At 34.9% G+C, this 12,504-nt stretch overlaps 3 protein-coding genes across 4 annotated transcripts; 1 reads left to right on the top strand and 2 right to left on the bottom strand.

Annotated features, from left to right (window-relative positions):
• Positions 1-1,530: 1,530 nt before the first annotated feature.
• LOC25485347 (uncharacterized) lies at positions 1,531-5,000 on the top strand. 2 transcript variants are annotated; one of them, XM_039829989.1, is made up of 5 exons: positions 1,531-1,716; positions 1,800-1,908; positions 3,478-3,511; positions 3,611-4,214; positions 4,540-5,000. In XM_039829989.1, exons 1-4 carry the CDS (start codon positions 1,655-1,657, stop codon positions 4,189-4,191), a joined length of 786 nt encoding a protein of 261 aa, XP_039685923.1. In that variant the 5' UTR covers positions 1,531-1,654; the 3' UTR covers positions 4,192-4,214; positions 4,540-5,000. The 2 variants fall into 2 exon arrangements, with proteins under 2 accessions (XP_039685923.1, XP_024626753.1); XM_024770985.2 differs by lacking the exon at positions 4,540-5,000 and having other exon boundaries at positions 3,611-4,308.
• A 259-nt stretch (positions 5,001-5,259) lies between these two features.
• LOC25485348 (uncharacterized) lies at positions 5,260-6,001 on the bottom strand. Its single transcript, XM_013614529.3, has one exon. The coding sequence runs from the start codon at positions 5,898-5,900 to the stop codon at positions 5,559-5,561; it is 342 nt and encodes a 113-aa protein (XP_013469983.1). The 5' UTR covers positions 5,901-6,001; the 3' UTR covers positions 5,260-5,558.
• A 1,190-nt stretch (positions 6,002-7,191) lies between these two features.
• On the bottom strand, positions 7,192-11,131 carry LOC11416223 (probable beta-D-xylosidase 5). The gene is made up of 5 exons (XM_003592464.4): positions 10,419-11,131; positions 10,079-10,248; positions 9,543-9,640; positions 8,659-9,423; positions 7,192-8,010 (listed from the first exon to the last, which is right to left on the bottom strand). Exons 1-5 carry the CDS (start codon positions 11,100-11,102, stop codon positions 7,382-7,384), a joined length of 2,346 nt encoding a protein of 781 aa, XP_003592512.1. The 5' UTR covers positions 11,103-11,131; the 3' UTR covers positions 7,192-7,381.
• Between the last annotated feature and the right edge of the window lie 1,373 nt (positions 11,132-12,504).

Here is a 12,504-nt window from a genome sequence, read left to right on the forward strand (position 1 = left end):
CAGAGAGAGTATTAAAGAAAGGATATAAAGAAAGAAAATGTTTTTGGGCAATGTCAAAAAAAGTCGTTGACGACTGCCCAATTTCTAATAAAATATGGCTCGTTAGCACTTTTCTAAATGTAATTGGATTACATATAACATGATGTTTTTTTTTTTGTCATCCTATTGATTTCTCACGTACAATACTGATTTCATATTATATAACCTTTTTTTTTTTTTAAGTCAATAGGGTGCAGATGGATCTACAACACCCTAAGTAGATTCAAATAAAAAGATAAAATTACAATGTTGAGGGACATAAAACATAACCCAGTAAAAAAAACAGCCTTGTAGGGTTACATACCACATAACTTAATCTAAAACAAATTAGTATACACCACGCACAATCCAACGCACCCACATACGAACACGAAATTAAATTGCAAAAAAAGAGGCGTATAGTTCACTTGGATCATACCAGTTTTTCAAAGCAGGGAGTGGATCCGACCGCCAACACGGTAATTACCAGATCCACACACACTAACAATTTACTACAACAACTGCAGCAAATTAACTGCCATTTCTAGCATATTTCAGTAATGGAGTGGAGAACACAACTAGTTTCAGATGACCAACATACCCTTACAGGTTTTAATAGAACCGCAAACCCTTTCGGGTTTTTTTGAATCGAATCGGACCATGACGGCGGCAAGGCAAGCCGCTGTCGTTGAGAGAACATTACAACGTCACGAAATGGACCTGATCCAAAACCAATAGATCTGAAGCAGCACCATCGATCGACGAACAAACCCAAAGGTTTTTTGAGAAAAAATGTGAGCCCAAATTCGTCGTTTATGGAACAGGAACATATTTGCATAAAACATATCTTGGTTGAAGCAGTGGGGATGCGTTTGAGGACAAAACAATCTGTGGTAGCACCCGACGACTGTTTGAGGGTGGAGCTGCCAAGAGGTTAAACCAACTTGGCCTGAGATAGTTTGGATGTTAGGGAGGAAACAGTGGTGCCGCGGTGATGGTTGCGTGCACCACCGATGTGAGAGGCTACATCGAGAAGGAACAGTTTGGATTTTGGGTTGTTGATGGTAAAGGGCGGTGCTGCTAAGTTTAGAGAGAGGAGAGAGCGTTTACTTGTTAGAGAGAGAAAGGAGCTTCACCTAAATGCACTACTCTTATATAACCTGAAAAGCATAAAGACACATTAAAAACACCCCTCCAACATTGTTAGAGAGTCTCACATCGGTTGAGAGATGACATGAATAAGTATTTATAAATAGATGCAATCTTCACCTCACAATCCAGTTTTGTTAGACTCAACCACAAATTTGAAGACCTCAATTTTCTCAAATTTCATATTCCAAAGCAATGTGGAGGGTGGAAAAAGAAAAATTGGATTTCCATAGGCCCAACTGTGCCCACGAATGTCATTTGTTTCCTTTCCACGTTTCTATTGTACCAAACTGTGAAAGAAGTGTTTTCCTTTCCTTCCACTTTATTTGGTTGCATCCAAACAAAGAAAGAGTAGAAAAGTGTATAGAAAACGGATGGATAGTGGTGATAGTGATACGTCGAAAGGAATGAAAGTGAAACCTAATCCCAAAGAAGGATTCAATTCATCATCAGATTCATTCAGATTCTTTTGCTGATAAACCCTAAAATGTCTCATCGAGATTCCTCCGATTCGAAGCGTCGTCATTCTAAGCTCGATCGTGAACCAAGGTACACTTTCTCTTCTAGTTCCATTGATTTAGATGATTGATTATTTCGTTTTTGAATGTTGATTATGGTGATGTTTGTTTTAGCCCTAAGAAATATAGAAGAGATAGAGAAAGAGAAAGATTAACCACAAATGGTCATTCTGAACCGTCCAAACATTCATCTCAACCTCCAAGATCTCGCTCTTATTATCAGGTCTCATACCTATTTTATTTTATTCAGCTTAATGTGCTTCTTTATATTTGGACCAACTTCTGTTCCTAAGTACATTCAAATTTTCATATATTAACTTGTATTAGATTTGTTACAAACTGAATGATTGAGTCAAGAAAGGAACAGAGAATCACTTTGAAGGTTTACACTAATAATACACATAAAAACTTCATGAAAGGCGTGTATGGTGTCTGGCACTGAGATATGTTATTGCATTCAACTAGTTCGTTTTTTTCAATTTTTTACGTGTGTGTTGATGTGTCCGGTGTCCATGTTTGTGTCAGTGCTTCATAGGTGTTGGAAAACAATGTTGTCAATAGCGTATTGTAGCGGAGCGACCCCTGACATGCAATAGTAGAGCAACCTATTGTAGCGGCCAAAATAGTGGCTGCCGCGGACGCTATTGTGCCTCACCTCAGAATGAGATAAAAAATTCCGTAAAATCATTTTATTTAAATGTTAGGGCTTTTCAGTTAATTTCAGATCTCCTCCATTTAGTGAGCTATCCATTTATGCAATGTTTGGATATGTGGTAGACTTGCTTTTCTCACCTTTCAAGGCCATTTGGCCGTGGTTTTGAAGAAGCTACATATTGTAGCATTAGACGAATGTGCGTTGGCATTTGTTTATTCTACCGATAAAACAAACATACACTTAGCTTCCATTTCGCTATGGCCTATGTGGGGTTGATAACATTGTTGGAAAAGGAAAAAAAATATCTTTAGTCTCCTTTGTTTAAAAATAAATGATTTCTCTATTCACAAAGAGGATAGTTGCATGTGCATTAGCATTGCACAAAAACATAACTCAATCATTATTAAACCTTTAGCTCTAAATCAAGTAGTTAACTTGGGTTCACAGTTATTGTTTTGTATATCCCTGCATACAATTGTTCAACTTGGGTAAACAATAAATACTTTGGGAGGAAACTGGGAGAACAACATTGTACACCATTCGTTACTGTTTGCTTTGGCTATTAGCTGCCTGGTACAAGTTGTGAGCAATTTTATAACCTTAATCATTATGCAAATACTACACCATTTCCATTTTCTCGATGTTAGCTACTACAACATGTGGTGGGTGGAAAGTTACTTATTCGAGATTACCAGGATTGCCGTATATATTGTTGTATTGGGTGAAATACAAACCATAAATGTTAATAAAAGACAGCTGGAATTTGCTTTGACGGTAAAATATTGTATGAATAATCTATACAGATGACAAAGCTCAAATCCTTCACCATAAATGTTGAGATTGGTTTTTATTCCTTTGCCCCTTGATTTATAAGGAGGTCAGTGTTTATCGTCAAATACCTCTATATAAACAGTATTGGAAAGAAAACATCTTAATGGACATTGAAGATAACTTGGAAATTCATTTTTTAATTACAGATATAAAATCCCTTTTTATATGCTATGGATGTTAATCAGTGTATGCAAACTATTTTTCTGGGGCATGGGATTCTTATTCAGCCCCATGCCTTCAAGTTCCTCAGTATATGCTTTCCAATGCATGTTTTAACAGCATCATGAATGGGGCAATACTGTGCAGGTTGGTCGAAGCACTGGTCAAAGGGAAGCTGATGGTGAGTTTCCTTAATTTTATATTGGTGATATATATTAGTATGGATGGTTTGGAGATTTACTCGATATACTGAAGCCCAAAATTCTTCGATTCCAAACAGAAAAAGTATATGCTCAAAGTAAGGAGAATAACCAAAGGTTGGAGACAGGTCAAAGTAGAGAGCAAAGAGATGAGAAATCACTGGCTAAACTGGATGGTAATTTTCAGAGAAGAGACAGTTTTCGAGAAAGGAAAGATGATCCAACACCTTCTGTGAGGAAAAGGCCAGCATTTAGGGAGAAGAAGATCCCAGTGGATTCAAGAGAGGCTAATCCAGCTGCGACAGTGACAGTAAAGTCAAGCCATACTAGCCACCCTCCAGAAAGGAATGAAAGGAAGGAGGAAAGAAGCAGCAACCCTAACCATCTAGATAGACCTGAGAAGCGAATTGCAGAGGACAGGGAATCCAACAAGCGAGAACCTAGGAAGGATGGATTTTCATCAAGAGTAAGGTATGGAGGAAGTGGAGGCAATAGCAATCACAGAGGAAGAGACAAATTTAATGGAAGACAAGATAATCATCCTATTAAGACTCAAACAGAGAAGTGGAAACATGATTTGTATCAAGAGGTTAACAAAGATTCTATTCCAAAGAATGAGGATGATCAGATTGCAAAGCTGGAAGCACTCTTAGCTTCATAATTTCAAACTGTAGCCAATATTTGGTAAGCTTGTTATGGCTGTTTTCAGAAATCTTATTTCAACATTCGGCATGTGGGACAATTTCCAGAGATTACCAATTTTCATGATTTCTATATATCTCTCTGCTTGTCATGCATTCTATTTTTTTTATCACAAATCCAGTTGATTGAATTCATCAACCCAGTTGAACAATCAAAGGTCTTTTTGCGATTGAATTCCAGAAGAATAAAAATTGATTTACAATCAAAGATATTTTAATTTGATTGTAAATAAAATAAAATGTATCGATTATCCCAGCAGAGATACTTTTGGAAGAATACCTTTGATCGTTAAAATTAATGAATTTAGGTAGAAGATCTTTGGAAAAATAGCATGGAAAGAAAAACTATCAAATGATGACAGAAAATTGAAGAAGGGAATGGCGACATTGATCAATGATTGTCACCCAGAAAGAGATGAAGGAGAGGGATCATATGTGCCACCGTTTTTAATTGAATATACTTTGTATTATGAGCCACTTGATTAATTGGAATTAGCGGTTGAGATTTGGTGTAAGTCAATGACTTACACCTGGTGTCAACGGATTCTGCCTCATATATATATATATATATATATATATATATATATATATATATATATATTACCGAAGTGTTAACATCATAACATAAACATAATAGTGGAGACGTTGATTTTTTCTTTTCTTTTTTTTTCCTCCTTATAAATAAGCCCTTTTCACCATATCTTATGTGCAAGTATGTATGAAATGTTATAATATAAACACAAGGAGATGTAGAGTTTCTCTCAAAAAATTTCTTACATATACGCTCTTTTTACCAAATTTTATAAATAATCTAGTGTACGAAAAAATAACCATATCTTTTTGAAAGCGTTTTTATTTTTGAAGTAGTATTGATGATTTTTTTTTAATGAGCTAGAATGTTATAACGAAAAATCCTAATAACTAAAGTAATGAAGCAACTAAAGTTGTATTTGAAGTAGTTGTTGACGTATATTGGAAGAAGTGAACCCTTTTGAAAGATCTAAGTAGTACTCATAATTTTAGGCATGTAATTAAAGGAAAGATAATTATTTCTCTTGAAATCTTTTACCATTCATTGTAGCACACAAAAGATTGTATTCATTACAGTTAATCCTCTAGTGTAGAGATAAACTTACAAGTTACAGGATCAGAAGTATAGGACTATACACAAATAGACAAATGAGATTTACCCATCATCTTAATCAAATGAATCAAACCTGAGAAGAGAAATACAAAATCAAAATCTACAAGTCCCAAAAGTTTTTTTTTTTTTCTTTTTCTTTTGAAATATGGAAAGTTGAACACCCCCTAGGATGTTATATATATATCATTTGTGTTTGCGAACGTTGTTGAAATTCTTTGAGGGTGGTTGGGTAGCATAAGAAGCAACAGCATTGGCAGTGGTCGGAGGCAGAGCTGTCACAGTGATGCCTCTTGGGCTAACCAAACTTCCATCAACACCAAATCTGTGCTCTAAGAACTCAGTTGTGGGTTGCTGAAAATCAGACCTGGTTCTTCTATGAGAGGATCCTGTTAATGAGTCAGATTCCAATAACATGTGGTAACTACGATTTACGCTCCCAGAATGAGAAAAGCTCCTGTTGAAGCTGTGGTGATGAGGTTTCTGCTTCTTGATGGCATGGATAAGATATGGAATCAAACCTTCCATTGTTTCTCTTTCTTTCTTTCTTTCTTTCACGAACACAACCTTTGACTATGATTATTGAAGCCTTGAAGTAAACTTTGGTTTTTTGTATGACATGAAGTTGTAAAGGAGGACATATTTATATTGCTGGAGTGCCATGAAAGATTTTCAAGGGTCAACGCAAAATATTCCATTCATATCCTTTCATGAGTCTATTTTGACAAAATATAACCGTTATTAATATCATTATTAGTATATTTCTTAAATATATAAATACATAAAGTTGATATACACGGATGTTGCGAATACATTTATGCTTCTCAGAAAAGGAAAGTACTTTTGAATATTCAATTATTAGGGTAGTTGGAATTTGGAAATGGAAATGCAATTTGATTTTGATAGCTCACATATATGGATAGAGTTTTGAATGTAAGTAAAGTTAGACGGCTTTGATATTGCGCGTATAGTAACAACTATGATATTGCTGAACAGATCAAATATGAAGCAAGATAGTTCAGTCCAGCAACAAACTTCATAGCCACGTATCCACTTCACCACCACAAACTTCTTAATTTTACAAGATTTATATATGTAAATGGAAAATGTTACATGAACACCCTTTAATCATACACCCTATTGTACACCCCATGCATTAAGGATATTTTGGTAAATTCATCTCACAACCATACTTTCTCTTTCATCTCCTCTCCCTTTTCCTTGCCACATGTCAGGATTTTGTGTGGGTGTAAGAGGTGTATTGCCACGTGGGGGTGTACATGTATCACCATTCATTGTATATATATATATATGAATTACTTCAATCCACGTTCATTAAGCTAGCTAGCACTTACAAAAGAAATTATATTTACTAAAACCTTAAAAAATTAGTCATGAGAGTTTTTGAACTCACAACATGCTGAATACAAATCTTTGTCATGGGAGCCATGATTACATAAACAGAACAATTGTTTTATGTGCATTATTACTATTAGTACTGACATGGAAGCTATGATGTTCTTTTGTTGTTTTATCAAATTCCTTGTATTGTTTAATTTTAAAATAACCTGAAAGATAGCAGTATAAAAATCCAAGATAAATCTCAAAGTTTTGAACTTTAATAACCAAAGGGAAGGGAAATTGTATCATGTCTCAGTTTTTCCCCTCACGGTCAAAGTTTAGCATGAGAATGATGACTAGTTGCGAATAAATCATCAATTTAGTCTATAAACTATCACTCTTTTCAGTTTATATATTCTCTAAACTGATGATAAGTAGTCCCTAAGGTATAGAAAATTATAAATTTAACATTCATTATATTTTTCTATAAATACATATATTAGTTTAAAATCAATTAAGCCTTGCATAGGGCCCCTTACACTACCACATAGTAATGTTACCACCATACTCAAACAACTTTATTTTACTGCTACATTATAACAGTAGCTAGTGGATACCAATATACTATAGTTATGGTTATAAATTCTAGCATAGTTTACTAATTAATTTCACTCAGACATAAATTCTTCTCCATTTGTAATATCAATGTGGTGTGTAACTTGTTTTTCACTAGAAGTTCCCACCAGAATATTGTGCTGTCCAATCACCAACTTTCTTTTACCATCACTATCAACATTACTTAGCATTTTGCATATATCAATTTTTACTGTCACAAACTCTGTCTTCCCAACCTTAACTTGTGCTCTTTCAAATCCTATCAATTGTTTCAATGGAACACCACTCACTGCCTCTGAACTTGGTGGCTCCAAAAACACTAACACCACATGAGATCCATCAAAAGGTCCATTGTTCTTCACACCAATCACAAGCGAAAATGTCAAATTGAAACAACTTATGGTGGAGATATCAATTACTTGATCATCAAGGAAGATATTATTAAGTGGTTTTGAAATGGATGTGTTTTTCTGGAGCATTATGGTGGAAGGAGCAGATGCTATGTGGGTGGAGAATGTGGAGTAGCTTAATCCATAGCCAAATTCATAGAGGGATTTCCCATTGTAAAACCTGTATGTTCTTCCAGGGAAATTTCTACTGCTATTGGCTCTCATGTTCATGTCTGTCATTGGAACTTGATCGACATATGATTGTGGATACCATGTAAACGGGGACCTACCACCTATAAATAAATTTTTCACTGTTAGTCCAAAAAATGCAGTGTAAACATTACTCCTCCGAGCTCAAATATAAGAAAATAAAAGTTTATGTGTTTGGTATAAACTTGGATTAGTTGTATATAGACTTTTTTTGTTTATATTTGAGACCATAAGGAGTATGTGGTAACATTATTACTGTTCAGGGTTCAGTTCAGGAAGAAAAATCAAACCAAACTAAACCGCTAAAGGTAAAATTGAACCAGACCGTTAATTGTTGTCCCGAACCAGTATGAAGGTTTGTTCACTGGTTCTGTGGTTCCGAACTACCTTTACACAAAACCGAATTATACTTTTTCAAACCAAACTGATTCTTTATGAATCAAAGTGTGTCAAATTGCTATTATTAATTGATAATTATGACAATTGAAAAAATCAAAAAGCAAACCAGATTGAATATTAGAGTTGTTTAAAAAAACCAAACTATGACAAATGGTTCACAAACTGAACCAAAGCAAACCGGATTGGTTTAGTTAAGTTCGTGAACTATCAGGCACACTTCATTTTTTTTCAGTTTAGTTAACAGATCAATTAATGTTTTTTTTAACAGTACTAGGTAACAAAGTATGTAAAGATAAATGTAGGTATTTTAATAGTTTAATAGAAATCTATACCTGGGTTATAGTCTCCAAATATTACTTGTGCTATGGCATTTCCTCCATCTTGACCAGGATAACCTACCCATAATATCCCTCCTATGTTGCTTACACTTTTAGTGAAAGAAATGTCAATTGGGCCTGCTGCCATTATGACTAAAATCAATGTTCCTTTAGTAGCAGCAGCCACGTCTTTCACCAGCTTCTCTTGAAATCCAGGCAATGTCAAGTTAACTCTATCCAGCCCTTCTGCTTCTATAGATTGGTCCAATCCAACAACCAACACCACTGCATCAGCAGAGGCTGCAGCCTTAACTGCTGCTGCAAAAAGGTTCTGATTACTGCATTTAACATCACTGCAACCACGCGCGTAAGTTACAGAAGAAATGTACTTCTGCAGTCCTTGTAAAGGGCTTGAATAGCGGCATGGTATGCCGGCATAGTTACTAATCATAACTGTGGTGGCATTTGCATTCGGTCCAATCACAGCCAAATTTTTTATCTTAGTTTTTGATAAAGGAAGAGCTCCTTTGTTGTTTTCAAGCAAAACTATTCCTTGCTTCGCAGCTTCTAGAGCCAATTGCTGATTTTCTTTAGTGCATACATCAGATGGACCAAGGTTTGCAAATGGAAGTGACTTTGGGTTTTCAAAGAAGCCAAGTCTCATTAGGACTATATAGTTGTACACCAAGGCTTGGTCTACAATAGATACGTCTACTTTCTTCAAGTTTACAGCATTTGCAGTGTATTTTTTAAGAAAGTCACCGCAGTTCATGTTTAAACCTGCATGATATATGAGACCATACCATTTAATAATCCAAAACCAGTCATAACTTTATTTCTTTCCAATCGGAAAATTGTAGAAGTTTTTTGTAGTTTCAACTTCAGTTCTACTTGATTACCTGCTTTCAGTGCAAGAGCCACTGCATCTTCAGGAGTTTTTGTGTAATGAATTGAGTTGTAATAAACTTCCACTGAATCACAGTCTGAAACAATATATCTGTACAAAAAAGTATAAGTTATCAGGGAGCTTCTTTTAGTTATCTGTCTCTAAATATAAGATTATGTTGAGATTTTTCCTTATCCCTTTTTATAAGACACCGTTTCAAATTTTCAACTGCGTTAATTATTTTTTTTATCAACATACTCTTAATTACGTTACATCCTTTTCTACAACCTGTAATAAATACTATGATAGAAAGATAAATTAGTTGTCTTTCCTGTAAAACAATACTACTAACTCTTAACAAATTTCATACTGCTATACCAACTTTCCCAATTCTAGTAATTTAGTCAACCAAATCCTATATTTAGGGACTAAGATAGTATATAGTTTCTCATAGCTATCTAGGTATAAAGGTATAAATTGTTGTAGTGTTTAAGTTAGCTTGACATGTAAGGAAAAGAATCAAATGATTGGTTAGGGATAGAGACAAACCCATCTAGACCCCACTGGCCTCTGATTACTCCTTGGAGAAGGTCTGGATCGGCACATGTAGGAATTCCATTCACCCTATTATAGGAGCACATGACACTGCTAACATGTCCCTCCAACACACAGCTCTTAAATGGAGGCTGATAAGTATCCTCCAAGTCTTGCTTTGTCACCTGCGAAAATCTCCGTAAATATCTACATGGTGATATATGATTGGATGCAGTTGTAAAAAATATTTAACACGTTCGGTGATAGTTAAGTTATTCTGTCATAATGATCCAATTGCTTATGCATTTTTGGCAGCATATTAAATTTCATGGTCTAATTTTGTTATCTTAATTACCTTAGCATCAAAATGGAACCGATCAACGCCTTTCCAATTATCAACATCATAAGCAGTATAATGCTTACAACAGCTAGAAACCTTAAGCCTATCACCTTTAGCACTTGCTTCATCACCAACTTCTTGTAGTCCACGGACATAATTTACAGCATATCTAGAAACAACCAAAGGATCTTCCCCTGGAGTTTCTTGTCCACGCCCCCACCTCGGATCGCGAAAAACATTCACATTAGGGCTCCAAAATGTCAAACCAGCCAGATCCACATTGTACATAGCTCTAGCTTCATTTGACACAACTTGTCCCATTGTGTACCATAATGTTTCATTAAAACTAGCAGCTGATAGTATCACTGCTGGAAAGCTAGTAGCACCGGGTACCCTGCTATCGAAACGCGTCCCTGGTCCTACATTAGAGACACCATGAAGTGCCTCTGACCACCATTCATAAGCAGGAACACCAAGCCTTGATATGCCGGTAGAAGGGTTTACCAGCTGTTGTGCTTTTTCTTGAAGTGTTAAGCGTGACACTAAGTCCTTGGCTCTGGTTTCATAAGATAGTGAAGTGTTGCAAAATGGAAAGTTGCTAGTTTTAGGAGAGCCTTTGTCACATGCATGTTTTTGACTAGTAATTGGAAGAATAAAAAATGAAAAGAAAATGCATAAGAACAAAAGATGATTTTTCATGTTTACAAGTTTTGTGTTATGTTGGAGACATGGTATAAGCTTGATCATTTATATACTAAAAGTTTGTACCTAATATTGTGTGTGTGTGTTTCTTTTTGTTTCCTTTTTCATGATAAAAGTTAGTTTTGCTTGTGAATTGAGATATGATCTAGAAGTAATGCACACACAATGATTCAAGAATGCTTAAACGAAACAAAAGCATCTCTTGCATGGCACCACTAGTGTGCTACTATATGGTCCAACATAGAGATATTAGATAGTGCATGCAATGGTTGATTTGCTGGAATATTTTATTAAATCATACTAATTATGGTTTGTCATCTGAAATTATGAACATGGTGCTTTACTTAGGAATGGGATAGATAGTTAAAATGACGTTTTACAATATGATTAGCTAATAAAGAGCTAGTGTTAGAGACCAAGTAATGATCTCTATATACAATGTAGACCCTTGTGGTTCTGTTTGGAACTTTGGATAGATTTTGATGGGGGGAATTTTATCTAATCTTAAAAATAAAAGAGTATGAAGCTCGGTTTTATTTTGATTGTTTTAAAGAAAAAAATAATATGTAATTCGATGAAATGTCGTTTGAATGCGTTTCTTTTATTTGGTTTTTAGAGATTAATTTTCAAGTACGGGTAATTTTTTTTGCATATGCATTTAATTCAAAAATGCCAAATTGGTATTTTGGGAGATATTATAAAAACTAACTTAAAAAATTGGCACAATTGAGTGATTTGATTGGACGCATGTGTAAAAATGTTTTATATTTTCAATGCTAAGGAATCATATTATAAAAAAGGATATATTATAGTATTAGGATGTTTGAGACGTAAATGATTTCTTTGGCAAAAGAATGGTAATTGGCCCGCACACAAAATGATCCAACATGATATAGTTAATTTAAACAATGTTTGTATGATAATTTCCTTTCTGTAATTTTGGAACAAGCCTTTAGTGAAACAAGTCTTATATAAGAATAAGACATACTCTTGATCCTGATCCAATTCAGAACATAGAGTAACTAACTGTTGTTAGTTGAATAGCAAGTTGTAATAAGTTAACTTGTATCGCAAGTAATTTATAGTATAAATACAATGTATATGTGTAACAACTAACTCATAGCATAAATACAATATATGTGTATAATTAGCTCAATAACACTCATCGTTGAATACGAATCAATTCATCACATTCGTAGTTCGTAAATCCTTTCTTTCTCTCTTGCATAGAGGTTAACAAAAAATAACATTGCACATGAATATGAATAAGGGCAAGTTACACATGAATATGAATAAGAGGTGGGGGAGAACACGCAAGTTACACAATGCTCCATTTTTCTCCCCCACCTTATGGCAACAAAACTCATACACGAGGGTATCCGGTTGAACCAAATTTAAT

The sequence above is a fragment of the Medicago truncatula genome, chromosome 1 (genome assembly GCF_003473485.1).
Source record: "Medicago truncatula cultivar Jemalong A17 chromosome 1, MtrunA17r5.0-ANR, whole genome shotgun sequence".
Classification (NCBI taxonomy): Eukaryota; Viridiplantae; Streptophyta; class Magnoliopsida; order Fabales; family Fabaceae; genus Medicago; species Medicago truncatula.